Source organism: Bidens hawaiensis, unplaced genomic scaffold (assembly GCF_021521415.1).
Source record: "Bidens hawaiensis isolate Kalapana, Puna unplaced genomic scaffold, B.hawaiensis_p1.1 tig00023789_1, whole genome shotgun sequence".
NCBI lineage: Eukaryota > Viridiplantae > Streptophyta > Magnoliopsida > Asterales > Asteraceae > Bidens > Bidens hawaiensis.
The window spans coordinates 3,070-24,929 of record NW_027493733.1 but is presented as its reverse complement, the minus strand read 5'-3'; the positions used below and the strand labels follow the sequence as shown (position 1 = coordinate 24,929).

The following is a 21,860-nucleotide window of genomic DNA, read 5'->3' as shown; positions in this document are numbered from 1 at the left end:
AATTTGGTTCACAGTATGAAAACCCAAACGCTTCACGGCTTGGCACTAGCCTTACAAACCGAACATGTTGAATATATACATTTTCCAAACAAAAAAATGTACCTGCTTCTTGTTGGAATTCCAAGGATTTTTGGACTTCTATTTATTTTTGTCCTACCAAAAAAAGTAGTACTCTTGAAAAATATTTTATTGAATACTTATATTTATATTTATGTTCATGTTGTGGAAGCTCATATTTGTACTTGTAGTCTTGTAGAGAAAACCGATTTGTTGACAGACTGTTAATATTTATTTTGTGTAAAGATAGATGGAAATTTTGTGTAGTGAGACTCCAAATATGAATAAAAAGGATGCACCGGTTATTGATGTTGATGAAGAAAACTTGAACGAACCGGTCGATAGTGATCAAACCGTGGAGCAAGAGGGGGATTATGGTAAACAGTCGTTTATGTGGAAACACTTTACACGAAATAAGGAAACCGACTATTCCAAATGTCATTATTGTAAGAAGTTTATTAAGTCGGGCTCAAAATCAAATGGTACGAGTGGTATGGGGAATCATTTGACACTATATTGTCGGAAGTCTCCGCTTTACATAAAGGTAGTTAAGAAACAATCTACATTACGTTTTAAGCCTAAAAATTCGGGGGAAGGTAAGGGTAGTTTGATTACTCACACTTTTAATCAAGAACGATGTATTAAGCCTTTTGTTCGGATGATCATTATAGATAACCTTCCATTTAGTGTGGTTGACAATCAAGGGCTTAGAGAATTTGTGTGGGAGTTGAATCCAATGCTTGATTTTCATTCTAGATGAACGGTTGCTAGGGATGGTTTGACAACATACAAAGAAGAGTTAAAGAAGCTAAAATGTCTTTTAAAAGATCAAGCCGTATCTCTTAACACCGACACATGGACATCCGTTCAAAATTTTAATTATATGTGTCTTACCGCACACTGGATAGATGAAAATTGGGTTTTGAGGAAGAGAATTCTCAACTTTTGCCAAATTTCAAATCACAAGGGTGAGACCATTGGAAAGTTGGTTTATCGTTATTTTCAAGAGTGGGGGATATATAGAATATTTACGGTGACCGTTGATAATGCTTTATCAAATGATGCAACAATTAGGTATTTGAAAAAATGCTTAAGGGTCCCCATTCAGTGCTTGATTGCAAGTATTTGCTTATGAGATGTAACGCTCATATATAAATCTTGTAGTAAAGTATGGTTTAGAAGAACAAGTTGCATCCATAGCTCGGATTCGAAATGCAGTGAGATATATAAGATCATCTTTTTCTAGGTTTCAAAACTTCAAAGATTGTGTTGAGAAAGAAAAGATTGATAGCAAAAGGAAACCATGTCTTGATGTAGATACTCGATGGAATTCAACATTCTTAATGTTAAAAACGGCACACAAGTTTTCAAGGGCATTTGATAGGTACTTCTTATTTCTTATTATTGTTAATAATTATATTATATTATTGTTTGTTTAATACTAATATGTTATGTCTAATCATGTGAGTTTGAAAGTGATTTGTTTTATTGATTTGTTTATAAGCTATAAATAGAGTTTTTGAAGGAATTTTTAATGTGACAAAGAAGATTTTGGGGTCTAAGTATGTGACTGTAAATTTGTTATTTGTTGAGCTTTGCAAAATGCATTCACATATAACAAAAATGTATTTCATGCCGAAAAGATTGAGAGGGAAATGAGTTTGTCTATGAAAAGTATTGGGATAATTTGGACAATATGAATGTCTTGTTATACGTTGCACCGGTTTTAGATCCTTGAAATAAGATGAAACATCTTGGTTTTTCTTTATGTTTGATTTATGGTAAAGGTTCTTTAAGAATTGACGTAGTCAAAGATAAAGTGAAGGAAACATTAATGGAGTTGTGTCATCATTATAAATAAAAAAATTGAGAAAACAAAAGAGCGAAAGAATACATCATCTTCCACACCTAGTTTGGTTGATGATAATGAAGATAATGATGATGATTTAGAAAGGGCTTATTCAAAGTATTGAAAGGAACAAGGTGAACAAGAGGTTGTTGTTGATAATGAGGTATAAATATATTTGAGTGATGGGATAGAAAAAAGAGAGGAAGAATTTGATGTTTTAGGTTGGTGGAAGATAAATTCGGTTCAATTCCCTATTCTCTCTCAAGTTTCTAAGCATATTTTGGGAATTCCAATGTCACCCTTGCATCGGAATCGGCTTTTAGTACCAGTGGTAGTGTCACACCCCGACTTAGGGCCTAGGCGTGTGACCACAAGTTGGTACCTGTTTTGTAAATATATCAGAGTTTATGGGTTAATTTTAGCGGAAGACTTTAGGTTGAATATAATATTAATTTACATTGAAAATTTACTTGGGAATTAAACACCCAAGTATACAAAATATATGTTTCATATTACAAGGATTTGTTTATAAAAAACGGAGCCATCTTGTACGCGCTTCTATCTTCATAAGACTCCAATCCTTGCTAATGCTACTAATGCTTAATTACCTGCAATGGGTTGGAAAAATACGTCAGCTATATGCTGGTGAACACGTATGACTCGATAAACATTTTGAATGACGATTACAATACAAACATAGTTTTCTTGACAAACTCAGCAGAAGTATTACTACTTCCGGTATGTGTACCACTGCCCTACACACATAACGGTATTCCCTGAGCCAAACGGCCCTGAACTGAGAACTGGTCATGACCGTTGCAGCCCGTGGCTTCCTTGCCTTTGATTGATTGATTTGGGCTTTAACAGTTATGTTTGGATCCAGACACATGCGTAGTCGATCTGAGTTGATTTTATTCTCTACTTTGTATTATAACGTTTTAGAGATTACTCGATCTCATGTAGACATTGATTGACTCGTTAAGACAAACACCCGTTCATCTCATTGAGTATAAATATGTTTTGACTGATTGAAAAGGTTAACGTATTCACCTGTACCGTCGGTGTTGAAAACCTTGACTGATTGATTGATTGATTGTGAATGATATTAACCTATACAAAAATAGGTTTGTATGAATGTTTTGAATGATGTTAATCTATGATTGTAAGCTTAACCTTGAAATCGTTTATCTTTGATTGTGAATGAAAACACTTGGTTTTATTTGACGTTTGATATAGCATGTTTTGGCCTAATAGGTTCAACACGTTGGTAAGTTTCTCCAGGTAAGTAAACGGGTCCCTCGGTTGATTGGGATTTATACGAATTACTTTTTCTTAGACAAGAAACTTACTACTTGTGATATCCCCCTTCCAGTTACTACATGCCTGTCAAAATATATCTTTTGTTTATCATTACTTAATCATGAAGTAACATTTATGAAAACTTGATTGTGAATGAATGTTTGTAAAATACGATCAAGGTTAAAGGCCATAGCCTTGATTGATAGTATAAGCTATAATTCAAATAACTTAAATGTAACCCCTACCTTAATGTGGATACTTTAGATTGATAATAAGAAAAAGGCATGATCTTGATCTACTTGATTATATGTTGGCTACTCGATTAAGACTTTGTTCCTTGCACGAATCACGAGAAAATGGCACGTCGGCTCGTCACGGCTATTGGTCATGCCTCCCTAGGTTAACTATGTGAAAATGAAGGTGAGTTTGGGATGAATGGAGCTCATACCCATCCTCCCATTTTATAGCCATTTTTGGACCCCATCGCGATACGCGATGGGTTCCTTGTGACCCGTCGCGTATCGCGACTCCGCAAAAAGACGCTGCCTTATCTGCTGGTGACACGTGGCCTGTCATATCGTGCCACGTGGTTGGACACGTGTCCAGGTTGCTTAACCTGGTCATCGTGTTACGCGATGCTCTCTTGGATTGAGTCATCGCGTATCGCCAAGCAGCCCATTTCTGGGTTTATGTGCAAGGCCATCGCGCTACGCGATGGGCTTATGTTTACCCCGTCGCGTATCGCGATGGGTGAATTTTTCAGTTTGTTCAAGATTGGTCCCTATACTTATGTAAGTTAGTATATTAGGGCTAAAACTTAAAGGGTAAAAACGTGGTGTTACATCCTCCCCACCTTTTGAATAATCTCGTCCTAGAGATTTATTGCAATAGATATGGATACTTTTTCTTCATTTCAGACTCGAGCTCCCACGTATACTCGGGTCCTCGTCTTGAATCCCATTTTCCTTTCACGAGTTTGAGTCGTTTGTGTTTGAGAAAGTTGATCATACTATCTTCGATTTGGATTGGCTGTTCCACCAACTTAAGCTTCTCGTTGATCTTGACATCTTTCAATGGCATTTCAAGGGTTTCGTCGGCTAAACACTTGCGAAGATTGGATACATGAAACACGTCGTGAATGCCTTTCATTTCATCAGGTAACTCTAAGCGGTAAGCAACTGGTCCAATTCTTTCGAGTATCTTGAATGATCCAACGAATCGTGGACTCAGTTTTCCTTTCTTCCCGAATCGTACTACACCTTTCCAAGGCGATACTTTCAATAACACTTTCTCTCCTTCTTTAAATTCCAATGGCTTGCGACGAACATCCGCATAGCTCTTTTGTCTATCTCTTGCCGTTTTCAATCGTTCACGGATTTGTATTATTTGATCGGTAGTTCTTTTAACGATTTCAGGTCCTGACAACTGACCATCACCTGTTTCTGACCAACACACAGGTGTCCTACACTTACGTCCATACAAAGCTTCAAATGGTGATGCTTGAATACTCGTATGATAGCTGTTGTTGTACGAGAATTCCATTAGAGCAAGATGGGTATCTCAACTTCCTCCTAGATCAATAACACAGGCACGAAGCATGTCTTCTAATGTTTGAATCGTACGTTCACTTTGGCCATCAGTTTGGCGATGGTAAGCAGTACTTAAGTTTGGTCGAGTCCCCATGGCTTTTTGAAAACTTGACCAGAAATTTGAAGTGAATCGACTATCTTTATCAGAAATGATGGATAGCGGCACACCATGCAAGGATACTATGTTTTCAACGTATAAATTTGCTAACTTATCCATACTAAACGTTTCTTGAATTGGGATGAAATGAGCAGACTTCGTAAGTCTATCTACAATAACCCAGATTGCATCATTTTGGCGAGAAGTTTTTGGTAACTTCATAATGAAATCCATGGTTATCATATCCCATTTCCAAATGGGTATCTCTGGTTGTTGAAGCAATCCTAACGGCTTTTGGTGTTTGGCTTTTACTTTGGAACACGTTAGGCATTTGGCAACATATAAAGCAATATCTTTCTTCATACCAATCCACCAATAATTCTCCTTTAAATTATGATACATCTTGTCACTACCCGGATGCATCATGTACATTGACTTGTCTGCTTCTTCAAGAATTTTGTCTCTTAGATTTCCGACCATTGGTACCCAAATTCTTGTACCAAGTCTAAGTATTTCGTCACTTCCTTTGTTTAGTTGATCAATAGTACCATTTTCCTTTTCGGCTTTAAGGTTCTCTTCTTCCAGTGCCAATTTCTGAGCATCCTTGATCTGATTGGTTAGATCAATTTTGAGTTCTAATCTAAGTGCTCGAACTCTCTTTGATTTTTCATGTTCTTTCCTACTTAAAGCATCAACCACAACGTTGACCTTTCCTTCATGATATACGATCTCACAGTCGTAGTCATTAAGCGTTTCCATCCAACGTCTTTGTCTCATTGTTTTGGTGAAAAATTGGAAAAGTAACTTTTGATCAAATTAGTGCGTGAGGTGGAGTGCTTGTTGATGATAAGATTGAACACAACGATATGATTACGAGGGAAAAAACCCTTGATCACAATAATCTTACGTCGGTCAAGAATTAACAACGTAATCTTTGGTCGAAATGCTTCGGTCAAAGATTAAGAACGTAATTTTTGGTCGATTCCGTATATGATTATGGTAATCTCCGGCACAAAAAACCCCCGGACGGTGAAAACTATCACCGTCGACTTTATTAATAACAAAAATGGATGATTACAAGCAAAGGAGCTGATAAGTGATCGAGTGCTAAGTGTTACAGAGTATACTAGTAGCTAGGTGAGTGAATGTGTGTGTTCTAATGATATTATCAGCTCATATATATAATAAAAGATTATAACTGTTATCCCGAAATAACCAGAAACCCTAGACTTAGTCTTCCACTCATCCCTTGCTGCCCACGTTAAATTTGACGAAGTCTAAGCACTAGCCGATGCAAACCCACGTTCATATTAGCATATTAAACACGTGGTCTTATATGCAAAACAAATAGAACAATAAAGGACAGCTGGATATCCCGAAGTATAATCCTCAGAATACTTGTATCGGCAGGATAGGCTGAAATCCCTAACAAACTCTCCGAGTATCCCGGAACTGAAAGAGTCTTCCAATATAGCCATTGGGGAACTCTTTTTTTAGTCTATCCACGTTCTTCAATGTTCATCCTACGTATTTGACCGATTCTTTTGGGAGTTACTCATCAAATGTGGTCCCACACATGCTAATATTAACTATAAGTGCGAGATTTCAGCATAATAATCGATATTTGACCATTAATCATTACTTGGCCTTTAATCCTAACGGTTATAACTCATTCCACACGTTTTATGTAACCACCAACCTTGTATTTCGCATGGATTAAATCGACAATTAATATCTGCAATTATAAATCGACACCGAGAGAGAAATATCTATTTATTAGCATTAATACTCAGGATACTAAACTTATTCGAGAATCCTGAACATATTCGGGATCCTGAGCATAGATCGGACTATAAAATTTGGGCCCTAACACTCATGTTCAACTCTTTTTGATCAAAGATCTGCTTAAGCTTTTGTGATCAGTGTACACCGTGAACTTTACACCATACAAGTAATGTTGCCATAACTTTAACGCGAAAATTTCAGCGCCTAATTCAAGGTCGTGCGTGGTGTAATTCTTTTCATGAACTTTCAGTTGTCTCGAAGCATAAGCAATCACTTTATTTCCTTGCATTAAAACACATCCCATTCCCGTGTGCGAAGCATCACAGTAAATGGTAAAGTTCTCTAGTCCTTCTGGCAAAGTCATAATAGGTGCATTAGTTAACTTTTGTTTAAGTGTTTCAAATGTTTCTTCTTGCTTCGGTCCCCATTCAAACTTAATTGACTTTCTTGTGAGTGAAGTTAATGGGACAGCTATTCGGGAGAAATTTTGAATAAATCTTCGGTAATATCCAGCTAAACCTAGAAAACTTCGAACTTGAGTCGGTGTTTTCGGTTTCTCCCATTTAGTTATTGCTTCAATCTTTGCTGGATCTACTTGAATACCCTTTTCATTTATAACATGACCAAGAAATTGAACTTCAGACAACCAAAATTCGCACTTAGAGAATTTGGCGTACAATTTCTCGTTTCTTAGGGTTTCAAGTATGATCTTAAGATGAACTTGATGATTGTGTTTGGATTTTGAGTAAACAAGAATGTCATCGATGAAAACAATAACAAACTTATCCAAGTATGGCTTGCAAACCCGATTCATCATGTCCATGAAAGCTGAAGAGCATTAGTGAGTCCGAAAGGCAACACGGTGAACTCATAATGTCCGTATCAGATCCTAAAGGCTATTTTAGGTATATCTTCTTCTTGCACCTTCAATTGATGGTAACCCGACCTTAGGTCAATCTTGGAAAAACAACTTGCTCATTGGAGTAGATCAAACAGATCGTCGATTCTAGGTAATGGGTACTTGTTCTTGATCGTGACTTTGTTTAACTCTCGATAATCTATACACATCCTCACTGACCCGTCCTTCTTCTTTTCAAATAGAATTGGAGCTCCCCACGGTGACGAACTCGGTCGTATGAATTGTTTCTCTAATAGCTCATCCAATTGTTTCTTTAACTCTTTCATTTCCGTTGGTGCTAGACGATAAGGAGATTTGGCGATCGGTGAAGTTCCTGGTATAAGGTCGATTTTAAATTCTACCTCTCTGTCTGGCGGGGCTCCTGGTAATTCTTCAGGAAATACAACTTGGAATTCGGACACGATCGGTACTTCCTTCATCTTCTTTGGGTCGGGTTCCTTGGTTACATAGGCCATGAATGCGAGGAATCCCTTACCTATGCAATGACTTGCTTTGATTTTTGAAATGATTCATACTTTTCCTCCTTCTTTATCTCCAGTTATACGAATGGTTTTGTTATTAGGCATTCTAATGTCGATGGCTCTATCGTTACATAGGATACATGCTTGATTAAACGATAACCAGTCCATACCTAATACTACATCAAAACCTGCCAATGTCATGGGTAACAATCGTACAGGTATGACGTGATTGGCTAGAGAAATTTTGGCATTATCTAAAGCTTCGGTTATTCTACTTACACTTCCATCAGCGGTTTCTACTTCACAATGTTTTTCTAGTTTAACTAAGGGCTCATTTAATATACTACAAAATTTATAATCTATAAAGCTTTGGTTTGCACCTGAGTCAAATAAAATCCTAGCATAAACATTATTTATAGGAGACGTACCAGTGATCACGTCCGGTATGTCAGCTGCCTTTTGAGTGTCTAACATAAAGACACGAGCATTTCCCTTCTTAGCATCGGTCTTGGCACCGCTGCCACTTGTTGTATTTGTCATGGCTTTTTCTTTTGGGCACTCCGTACTATAGTGCCCCTTTTCGCCACACTCAAAACATACTCCGGTCTTTTTCCTGCAATATGCTTCCAGATGACCCGGTTTCTTGCAAAATCCACATACAACTGTGCTAGTTGGTCGAAGACATCTACCGAAATGTCTCCTACCACATGACTTGCATGTGGGGCGACTATACACAAATCGCCCTTCTATTTTCCTTTCTGTCTTTTTCATCTTTCCACCAACACTCATTTTTCCATCATCTTTCTTCTTCTCATCCCTGTTCCTTAACATCCCATCCATCAAATATCCGGCTAACTCCATAGCAGATTCCTACCCTTGATTCCAATCAGGGTATTCCACCATTCTAATGCTTCCCCTTTGAACATCTAGGAAGTATATTGCACCTTCTCATTCTCCGTACACTTGCTGATCAATACAATTGATTCCATTTCCTCCAGCCATCGGAGGGTATTTATCACGCCTTTATCCTCGTGAAATTCCTTGGGGTTATACACTTTGAATACCTTGAAATCACAACCTTCATGTATTTTGAGTTTCTTTGTTTTCTCACGGAGGTTGTTTTCAGCAGTGGAGCTTTCATCACTCACTTCTTTCTTTTTCTCGACTTCCTTTTTCTTATCTTCTTTTTTTCCGACTCTTTCTTAGATTCTTTCTTGGATTCTCTTTTTGAAGTAGCGGTTTCACTTCTACTTTGACTTGCTCTTTTATTAGAATGTGAGGCGGTACGACTTTGATCGTTTTTCAATATTTCATAAATTGGATGCACAGCCTCTTTTATCAGATCGCGGGTACCAAGCACATAATTTTGTGGTATGGCTTGTATATTTTCCGCGATAGTTTTTTCTTGCAAAATTTCTTCAATTGTCTTTCCTTTATTGTTTACTGGAGTTTCTTGATTACTGTTTGCTTTAGACATGTTGTTACATGAATAAAACAAGATTAAAAAACACACACACTTTATATTACGTTATTTATTTTACAAGAAAAGATCGCTGCAACTACAACAGTATACAACTTTGATTTCTAATCCTTAATCCATTTCTTAACAAGATTTTTCATCTTGCCACACTTCTTAACTATTTTCCTTCCCATTTTCTTTTTATCCACGACCTCATTTCTCAGCTCGTCTATCACCGAGTTTGGCGAGTTCAGATATCCCGTTGGTGCAGATGCAGCTGGAAAGAGATATGCATTTTCTTATGGATAAAGATGCAGATTAGCAACGTATGCATGCATTTCTTCATCGAGGATATTATTGGTGTAAAATTCCTTGATGAGATTTGCCTCCTCCCGAATCTTTTTTTTGCTTGTTGGGAGATTGAAGGTCTCGGTCCTAAGTATGGAGGAAAATCAGGATTCTCGGTCCTAAGTATGGAGGATAATTCATTGGTGGTGATCCAAATTGCCATCTCCTTTGATCAGAATGACAATTCATCCAGCTTGGTGATTCCGATTCAATTTCTTGTTTGATCTTACTCTGTACCTCTTGTTCCTCGGAAGGATGGTAAGTCGGAACCTTGGATGGATAATATTGGGGAGTGTTGTTGGTGGTGTCATCAGAAATTTCTATTGGCATTTGCTGACTCCTGGGGAGATACACGGGTTGGCTCCCATATGGTAACACCGAATTGATTGGTTGATTGCGATGAAAAAGCTAGTGTAATAACTATTGCTACTTTCCATATCGGAAGGTCCGTGAATGATTGTCGGTATTGATCGAATGGCTACTCGGTGTCTACGACCAAAGTAGTTAATATAAGACATCTGCATTTTAGTTAGATTAGGGATAGGAGGTTTACCAATCCTATCTTATCCCTATGAATAATAATAATAATGGTTAAAGCCTAGGTACTAGTATTTAATACCTAATTCGCTGAAACCGATGGCTTTGATACCAACCTGTCACACCCCGACTTAGGGCCTAGGCGTGTGACCACCAGTTGGTACCTGTTTTGTAAATATATCATAGTTTATGGGTTAATTTTAGCGGAAGACTTTAGGTTGAATATAATATTAATTTACATTGAAAATTTACTTGGGAATTAAACACCCAAGTATACAAAATATATGTTTCATATTACAAGGATTTGTTTATCAAAACGGAGCCATCTTGTACGCGCTTCTATCTTCACAAGACTCCAATCCTTGCTAATGCTACTAATGCTTAATTACCTGCAATGGGTTGGAAAAATACGTCAGCTATATGCTGGTGAACACGTATGACTCGATAAAACATTTTGAATGACGATTACAATACAAACATAGTTTTCTTGACAAACTCAGCAGAAGTATTACTACTTCCGGTATGTGTACCACTGCCCTACACACATAACGGTATTCCCCGAGCCAAACGGCCCTGAACTGAGAACTGGTCATGACCGTTGCAGCCCGTGGCTTCCTTGCCTTTGATTGATTGATTTGGGCTTTAACAGTTATGTTTGGATCCAGACACATGCGTAGTTGGTCTGAGTTGATTTTATTCTCTACTTTGTATTATAACGTTTTAGAGATTACTCGATCTCATGTAGACATTGATTGACTCGTTAAGACAAACACCCGTTCTTCTCATTGAGTATAAATATGTTTTGACTGATTGAAAAGGTTAGCGTATTCACCTGTACCGTCGGTGTTGAAAACCTTGACTGATTGATTGATTGATTGTTAATGATATTAACCTATACACAAATATGTTTGTATGAATGTTTTGAATGATGTTAAGCTACGATTGTAAGCTTAACCTTGAAATCGTTTATCTTTGATTGTGAATGAAAACACTTGGTTTTATGTGACATTTGATATAGCATGTTTTGGCCTAATAGGTTCAACACGTTGGTAAGTTACTCCAGGTAAGTAAACGGGTCCCTCGGTTGATTGGGATTTATACGAATTACTTTTTCTTAGGCATGAAACTTACTACTAGTGATATCCCCCTTCCAGTTACTACATGTCCGTCAAAATATATCTTTTGTTTATCATTACTTAATCATGAAATAACATTTATGAAAACTTGATTGTGAATGAATGTTTGTAAAATACGATCAAGGTTAAAGGCCATAGCCTTGATTGATAGTCTAAGCTATAATTCAAATAACTTAAATGTAACCCCTACCTTAATGTGGATACTTTAGATTGATAATAAGAAAAAGGCAGGATCTTGATCTACTTGATTATATGCTGGCTACTCGATTAAGACTTTGTTCCTTGCACGAATCACGAGAAAATGGCACGTCGGCTCGTCACGGCTATTGGGCATGCCTCCCTAGGTTAACTATGTGAAAATGTAGGTGAGCTTGGGATGAATGGAGCTCATACCCGTCCTCCCCTTTTATAGCTCGCGATGGGTTCCTTGTGATCCGACGCGTATCGCTACGCCGCAAAAAGTCGCCGCCTTATCTGCGGGTGACACGTGGCCTGTCATATCGTGCCACGTGTTGACACGTGGTTGGACACGTGTCCAGGTTGCTTAACCTAGTCATCGCGCTACGCGATGCTCTCTTGGATTGAGTCATCGCGTATCGCCAAGCAGCCCATTTCTGGGTTTATGTGCAAGGCCATCGCGCTACGCGATAGGCTTATGTTTACCCCGTCGCGTATAACGATGGGTGAAGTTTTCAGATTATTCAAGATTGGTCCATATACTTATGTAAGTTAGTATATTAGGGCTAAAACTTAAAGTGTAAAAACGTGGTGTTACAGGTAGGGTCATTGATAAGTATAAGAGCTCTCTTACCCCTAAGACCGTCGAGACATTGATTTGTGCTCAAGATTGGTTACAATATTCACCAACGGATTTGAAAGATTCAAATGTGTATGGTCAACAATTAGAGACTTTGATTAAAAAGTTGGAGAATATAGAAATTGGTAATAATGTCTATTTACGATGTGTTTTGATTTTTTTAGTTTTTACTTAAATAGTAATACAGTTATATGTGTTTTTTTAGATGTTATGACCGGAAACAAAACACCAAAATGATCTACGGTTGATGGTGATGAAGATTATGAATATTGGGAATAAACTTTGAAGATGAAGAAGCTGAAGAATGAAGATTGGAACTAAACTTTTAGTGTTTTTTAATTAGAACTTTGTTGAATATTAAACTTTAGTACTCTTTCAAGTTTATATTCGTTTGGCATCACGTAACAGAGGCCTATTTTTGTGTTTTGAATCTAATTAGAATTTTCATTTTTTTGATATTTTTTGCAATGTCTACACACACAAACAAAACCCCGAATATAACCGAACCGAAAAATCGGAAAACCGCAACCGATAGGTTTGTATATTTGAAAACCTGACTTTTCGGTTTCGGTTTCACCTAAAAACCAAACCGAACCAAACCGTGCTCAACCGTACACGGACTAAAATATTTGTCTACGTTTTCTTTTTCTTTTCAATCATTTACTATTTTTTTTTCTTATTTTGACGACCAACACAAAAAAATTGTTTTCATGCTAGCAACATTTAGGAGGTAGCCTCCGCAACCCCTTAACTTTTTGTTGGTAGTGTAAAATTTTTTTGGGAAATTGTCAAAATAAATATTTATGAAAACGAATTTCAAGTTTTAGGTAACATTTCCAAAGACATCCAGAAATAAGTATTAAAAACTAATTGTGACGAGTGGATTATGTTAACACGCGAGTAATTTGAAGAGCCAATTAAAACATGCCACGTCAACATAAACTAACTGTGACGAGTACGTTCACTAATCATTTAGTGTCATGAATAAAGAAGTTGTATGCCTTGTAATCAACGCCCACGAATACTGCATAATCCTTTTGTCGCGATGAGTAGATTACAACTTTTCGAGACACGAGTAGTATACTAAACTAACCATGACGAGTTGTTTTGTTTTCCAAATACATCGAACCAGATAGTTTTACAAGAAACTAACTGGACTGGTAGTTTGAAAGCTCAATTAGTCATTACGAGTAGATCTTGGTCAACGACTAGTTCATCAGGTATACATTTCCAATATGAGTAGTATATTATTAGTTAACTTGTTGCGACTAGTTTGGCCTTACTATCTACTCGTGGCTACTCGTTTTAGTGGTAATCCGATTTATTACAAAAATTTATAAAAATATTATTTAATCCCTTATTTTTATGTCATTTTTTAAAATTATTATTATGTCATGTCCTTATTTTATGCGATTCTCTATTTTTATGTCATTTTTTTATAAAATTATTATGTCATGTAGAGGTGCATAAAAAACATGAACCCGGAACCGAACCCGAAATAAACACATGGAACCGGTTTTTTTAATACCCGAACCCGACCCTACCCGTAGGGTACAGATAGGGCATGCATTTCGGTACTAAAACCCGAACCCGAACCGGACCCAATTTGTACCCGGTAATACCCGAAAACCTTAACCGGTTCCATACCCGGAACTGGGTTATTCCAATACCCGAGACCGGGTATTTCAAATACCCGATGTATACCCAAAAAATACCTTAAAAATACCCTAAAAAACCCTTTAAAAAATCCAATCTATACCCGAAAAATACCCGAAAAAAGCCCGAAAAAACCCACAAATAGAGTTTTTTCAATACCCGAAAATAGGGTATTCAAACACCCGGTTTTAGAATACCCGGTTCTATACCTGACCCGAACCCGTGCATAGGGTATGGTTTATAGAGGCAATTCCCGGACCCGAACCTGTTTTTATCAATACCCGATTTTCCAATACCCGGTCATACCCGAACCCGGTTCCATACCCGAACCCGGGTATTTGAAAAACCTGATTTGTGCACCTCTAATGTCATGTACCATATTTTTTGTGATCCCTTATTTTTATATCAATATCATCTTTTAAAAAAAATATTATGTTATGTCCCATATTTTTTGTGATCCCTTATTTTTATGTTATTATTTATAAAACTTATTATTATGTCATGTCCCCTATTTTTTGTGATCCTTATTTTTATGTCAAAATTTATAAAAATATTAAATAACTTTAAGTGTTTTAATATATTACTATTATGCCAATTTAATTTGAAAAACTTGTGTTAATACAATCATACCAATAGTGTTGTTTACATGTTAATTAAAGTTCATATGTAGATGGAAATTTACGAATGAATTCTATAGCTACGGTTTGAGCTCGTCAGGTAGATGACTAATATTTTGAGCTTTCAAACTAATCAGTCTAGTCAGTTTCATGTAAAACTAACCGGTTCGATATATTTGGTAAACAAAACAACTTGTCATGGTCAGTTCAGTAAACTACTCATTTCTCAAAAAGTTCTAATCTACTCGTCGCGACTAAATGACTTATGCAGTACTCATGGGCGTTGATTACGAGACATGCATCTTCTTTGTTACTGGCCACTAAATAATGATTGAATGTGCTCGTCATGGTTAGTTTATGGCCATATGACATGTTTTAAATGGCTCTACAAACTACTCGCGTTTAAACATAATCTACTCGTCACGACTAATTTATAATACATATTTTTGGAATTTTTTGGAAACGATACCGTGACACCCGGCATTTGTAGGTTAACCCCGTTAACTAAAATCAGTTAATTTTGTTAACTCAGTTAGAAAACTAGCATTCATGTCGCATGTCACATGTCGCATAATCACACACACGAGTTTGTCTGAGTCGTTGGAGGCCTAACAACAATAACAAGTGCTATTAATTAAAATAATAAACTTGTTACAAATGTTATGATACATTTTATATGAAATATGATAACTTGTAACGAATGTTTTATGATTCATATGGTAGGCAATATGTCAGGTGCTACATGTGACGTGTTATATAAACTAGTGTGATATATATTTCATACTACCTGTCACATGTTACACCATAAACTAATGTGAGATATATTACACACTATTTGTCACATGTTACATTATGAACTATGGTAATATATGTTAAATGCTACATGTCATATGTTACATGTTTATGTATGTTATGTGTAAGAAATGGTCAAGAATGATTGTTACATGCATCTTATATTACATGTACATGTTAATTATTAAAATACCATGAACTTTATATTATGTTATACCTAGTAAACTTGAATTAAAAATGTTACATGATACATGTTATTAACTAAAAGTCTTAACCTAAAGCTTATTATTGATTAATAGTAGTTAAATTGTTGTTAAAGAGAGTTAATATGTTTTTAATAAGATTTTGGTTACACAACCTTTGATTTGAAAACCTTTTCTCTTCCTTTTCTCTTTCCTTGGCCGAAATTCATACTACACACACACATATCACATTTTTCTCTCTAAACAACACTTTCTTTACAACTTCTCTATAGACATACATACATACAATTGGTTTTGGTGATTCTTGAATCCAGGTTTTGGAATATTCATTGATGAAACAAGAAAGTAAGCATGTCTTTATATGTTTTTGTTTACTTTTCTTTGATTTGGGATTGTGGGTTGAAAGTATCCAAGCACATGAAATCATAAGAAAACGAAATACCATAAAACTGACAATCTACATGTTAAGATTGTTTTGTTTGTTTCTTGATATGAAAACCCTAAAAATCTTTGTAATAAAATCTGTATGAACAATAAAAAGATGTGTATTAATCATATAAAATGGTCCCTTGGTGATTTAGGATTATAGAGATATAAAAAAAATGACTGTTGTAAGTTTTGATTTGGATCTGCTTGCTGACTGATTTTGTGATCTAGATTGTTAGTTGTATAACTTGTTGATACGATGGTATTTTTAATTGATTCTTGATGCTACGGTTAAGTACTTTGAGTCTAGTTTTTAAAAAGTTAAAAAATCATAATTTTTGGACTCTGTTTGACTACTATTTATGAATTTACAAAATCGGGTATCAATTCTGGCTGAACAGGTAATTTTCTGGTCTGTCTTGTAAAGAGTATAACTTGTTATTGAAAATGAATATTTGAGTGATTCCACTTCTGGAGTGTTATTTGTTGAGTTATGAAACACATACAATTGGTTTTGAATTGATTTTACATATATGGAATTTTTGACAAATATTTACTTTCTGTTGCGTAGATATAGTAGCTGAATGTAGGTTGCTATAGTATATGAATTTTCATGATTGTTATGAGTGTTGAAAATTTACAAGAAAATTTCTGGAGATACCTAATACTTGATAGTTTCGGTGGAAATTTTTTGGTAATTTATTTCCAATATTTAGTTGGTTAGAAAAATGGACCTTGGTGATTAGAAATCTGCCCAAATTTGTCTAGCTTGCTGTTTTGGTAAAATTGTTATAGTTTGTGCAGATATTGTTGTGTTAACTTGGAATTTGACTTTGTTGGTCAACTTGAAACCATTTGACTAAATGTTTATCTTAATTATGATTTATAAATATTGATTTAGTTATAGGACTTCACGAAAAGTGGCTAAGTGCAAGTCACATGATTGATTGATAAATCGAGATTAAGGATATTATACGACTAGGCTAAGTCTAGATAGTTGGTCAAAAGTCACCAACGCGTCGTCGGTCAATATTACGGGTCAAAGCTCAATATTTTGGTCAACGATTAACATTTTGGTCAACGGTTAAGAAAACTCGAACTTCAGACTTCGGTCATCGAGACTTGGACTTTTCAGTCAACGGTCAACGACTTGGACCTTTTTGGACAAATCAATGAAAAGTCAAACTTTGGTCAAAGTCATCGAAAGGTCAAACTTTGGTTAAAGTCAACGAAAACTAAAACTTTGGTCAACTACTATTAAACAATGGGATTTTTTGGATACTAAGGGTTCTAGGAATCGCTTAGCAAATACTTACATACTTGTATTGTTTAGGGTACTAGTATGCAACTGACTTAAGCAGTTGAATTCCATTTAAACAGCATTCGAGGTGAGTTTCACTGCCCCTCTTTAACTTACTCCTTTTGGGGGAGAAAGCGTGAAAGCAAATTTTTTTGGATATTGTAGACTTTTTTAATACCTCATGTGTACATAGTGAACTTAAAATTGAAGTCCCCTATAAACATTGAACCGTTAACAATTGTACATTGGCTGGGTAATGAAAGGTAGTACTACTGGGTTTCACGAACCCCCTCGAGGCTCTCGGGAGAGGGAGTCGCCGGGTGTTTTCATTTACTAGAAACACAATATGCACTAGTCGTATTAGACTCCGTGGGTGGCAACAAACTAACAAATCAGCCTCGGTTACAATGGAACTTACATTAATGTAACATGATTACTAGCCTAATTAACTAGTGGTATTATTGATGCATACATTATCCATATTTTATCCATTGCAATGTTTACTTACTTATTGGTTTGTTTGACAAACTTGTTTTGAACCCAAACTTGTGAACTCACCAACCGTTGTGTTGACCCGTTTTAGCATGTCTTCTCAGGTGTTTAAAGTGCACGTGTGAAGTTGAAATGATTCAAGGATGCACGGATCCCATTAAGCATCGAAGTATGATGAGAGTCTTTAATGAAATGTTTTGTTTGGGTGTCTTGACACGCACTCTGGGTTTTTAAGTGCTTTAATTAATTATACGCTTCCGCAAATGTAAAATTTTATTGTTAATGTGATTACCTATTTTATGATAAGAAATACGTAAAGATTTTCCATTAAAAATTGATTGTTCGTTATGACACATGGCTAGATACTGATATGTCACACGCGTCACGGTAAAACCCCGTTAGTCGAAAATTGAGGGTGCGACAGATACCTAAAACCTGAAAGACGTTTTCTTAATTACTTATTTTGGGAATTTTCCTAGTTAATATTGAGCTAAATTGCTAAAATTTGATATTATATATATGATTGAGATCGTATGATAATTATTTTGAAATTGAGAACCATTTTGGACCATAAAAAAACTTTTTTAAGAAAAATAAAAAAAATCTAAACCCAAAAAAGTAAAAAAACCAAAAAGTTTATCTTTCATCCCGGTTTCATGAAAAAAATAATATTGGTTTAGAAAAATTACACCTATATGTATAATACTTATTTTTTAATTTTATACATGTTATTCTTTATACACATATGTACAATTAAGATTAATAATGTACACATGCGTACATTATGTAAACGGAGATTAAATGAAAATACACATATGTCTATAATTAGTTGTTTTTATTTTATTTTTATTATTTAATTGTCGGGATGAAAAAATATTATTATTTTTTTACTTTTTAAAATATTTGTTTTTTTTTTGTTTTATAATTTTTTAAAAAGGTTTTTTGTGGTCTAAAATGGTTTTTAAAGTTCTCAATTTGAAAAAGTTTTCTTAAGAGTCTCTCTCTCTCTCTTACACACACACACACATATATATATACTATAAGGTGTAGTTAGAATAAAAAGTGAAGTGTGTCTAAGAAGTGCAGGAAGTGATATTGGGCATTGGATGAATTATAACACAAAGGAGTAAGATTTTCCATAAGTGTTTTACTATGTTTGGAATTAATTTAGTAGTTATTATAATTTATGTTAGCTTCTCTCTCTTTCTCTTTCTCTATCAATATCACCATCACCGTTCACCCCGCCTATTACCACCATCCCTCGCTACAATACTATGTTTCTACAACTGCTATTGTCACATCCCGACCAAAGGAGGCGGAACATGCCGGGGTGCAACTGATTGCCCAAAAACACAAGACACTATTTAAAGTGACAATATTTAATCAACTCATTTTATTTCATAAAATCATAATAAGTCGCACAACTTGTTCATACAATAACCAAACTCAATCACAACAAATAATATATTGTTCGTTTGACTAATATCCTAATAGTATTGATAACGTTTTCTCCAAGTCCTCGAGTCAAATTTAGTCAAACCTGTACATTGCATAAAATAAAGTTTGTCAACACAAAGGTTGGTGAACAATTTCATAGGTTTTGATCAATATGTATATAATACGAAATGCCACAATCTTGTATACGAAACAATATATAATAGAAACAATTTAGATAATATGAGATCACTAACACATTAGCGACACCTTGCTATAAGGGGATGCAAAATAGTCTAGGATTTATAGTTACCGTTAATAAGAATACATTAACGACACCTTGCTATAAAGGGTTGCTAAATAGACTAGGATTTATAGTTACCGTTAATAAGAATACATTAAAGACACATTGCTGTAAGGGGTTGCCAAATAGACTAGGATTTATAGTTACCGTTAATAAGAATACATTAACGACACCTTGCTATAAGGGGACACCAAATAGACTAGGATTTAATAGATCAACCAACAAAAAGCGGTAAACACATAAGCACATGAGCATGTAAGCATAGAACACCAAATCGAGCATTTATTTAAGTAAAGTATACAATAAAGCTTGTGGTTTTCGATTAAAGTATAAAACATTTAGATTGAATAAGTATGCAATATCACCCCCAAAACGAAAGATGGAAAACGGGGTATGAAAGTACGCACATTCAAGTAATAAACTTGATCGGTAAAATGACGAGTAACCGAAGGATGAGGTTTAACGAGAAAGGTCTAGATAAAAGGAAGTCTTGTATTAGAAAAGTTGTCTAGGAAGTCTTTAATAACATAAATGACAAGAAATGCAAACAATTTAAAGTTTAAGGTTTAAAATGTAAATATTTAAGAAAAACATAATAATAGTCGTTTAAAAATATAAGTTTGCTCGAAACCGGGTTAAAGTATCTAGCCATATTATTTACTCAACCTATGTTAAGTAATAAGGTGGGTAAAAATGCAAGAATGCAAGTCCCTTTATAATATAGATACTAAGGTTGTGTTTGTTTTTGCTTATAAGGTCTGCAAGGAGCCTATGTCTGCGGGCGCGCAGACATAAGCTCTTGAAGACTGTTTGTTTAAAAAAAAGATCTGAAAGCTGCTTTTATTGTCTTAAAAAATAAGCTTTTTTCAACATCTTTACACTTCTTAACATCATACCAAGTACCAACACCCAATGTCCAACACCACCACCACCCACCGTCTGCCACCACCACCGTCCGTCGCCACCACCACCCACCACCACCGTCCGCCGCCACCACCACCCACCACCATCGTACACCGCCACCACCATCCACCGTTCGCCACCACCACCGTCAACCACTCACCACCACCACCGTTAACCACCCACCACCACCCCCGTCAGCCACAACCACCGTCCACTACCACCACCACCCACCATCCGTCGCCACCACCACCCTCCACCACCATCCACCACCACCGGCCACCGCCCACCCGCCACCACCATCCATCACCACCACCCCCGCCACCACCACTCGTCACAACCATCCACCACCACCATATTCCACCACCCACCACCACCCATTGTCGGCCACCATCACGGTCCACCACCCACCAGCACAACCGTCCATCACCACCACCCACTGTTCACCTTCTACCACAATTGTCTACCACCACCCACTTCCATAGTTCGTACACCACTACCAATTATTTTAGAAGTCATTAAACGTTAAAAGACTTTTATTTGCTGTAATATATATGATAGGTAGCTACTTTTCAGCTTATGTAGACGATATCCAGTTTATAAAACAAACAACATTATATGTTCAGATTGCAGACCTTCAGACCACATCTTCAGTTGCAGACATTAAATTAGATGAAATCAGATTGCAGACAATTTTTGTCTCCAAAACAAACAACACCTAAAATGGGTTTTAACGAGTGTTTCGAGTTGTCGGTTCGGGTCTTGATAATTGGTCAAACCCAAAGTCAACTTTCCAACATAATGAATGTTATGAGATAAGTCAATAAAATTTAATAATACTTAACCAAGTATGTAGTTCTATTGTTTTAGAACTAACAACGTCCGTTAAGCGAGTGTTCGGTTTTATCGGTCCAAACTTTGTTATGAGATCAAGTTGGATCCAACATTTCCAAGTACTTAAGAAAATAATTAAAATCAGTTTATAAAGTATTTTTAAATATTTATACAAGTCTTGATAGCTAAAACACACTTGTGTGTCTTAAGCGAGTGAAAATTGGTTTAGTTCGATTTGGTTCGGTTCCATCTCATAATAAGTTCATAGATGGTTTCCACATGCCCAAATATCAAAGAACTTGTATAATAATTTATAAATGATGAAACTTAAGTTTTACAACAAAAAAGTTAACAATAAAGTCTATAAACGAAAGTTCAGTTTTTGGTTCAGATCTTGTTTCGGGTTAAGACCGAGGTTAGATTTCATAAACCCATAACCATAGAACTTATATAAATGATTTAGAAACTTAAATCCAACATAAAGCATGTTTAAACAATTATTTAACAAAACTAGTAAATAAGTTTGGTTTACGTTTTGGAGCTATTTAC

General features: G+C 35.8%; 1 protein-coding gene across 1 annotated transcript; it reads left to right on the top strand.

The window, feature by feature from the left end:
- The first annotated feature begins 337 nt into the window (after nt 1-337).
- On the top strand, nt 338-817 carry LOC143567998 (zinc finger BED domain-containing protein RICESLEEPER 4-like). The gene has a single exon (XM_077054267.1). The coding sequence runs from the start codon at nt 338-340 to the stop codon at nt 815-817; it is 480 nt and encodes a 159-aa protein (XP_076910382.1).
- Nucleotides 818-21,860: the final 21,043 nt, after the last annotated feature.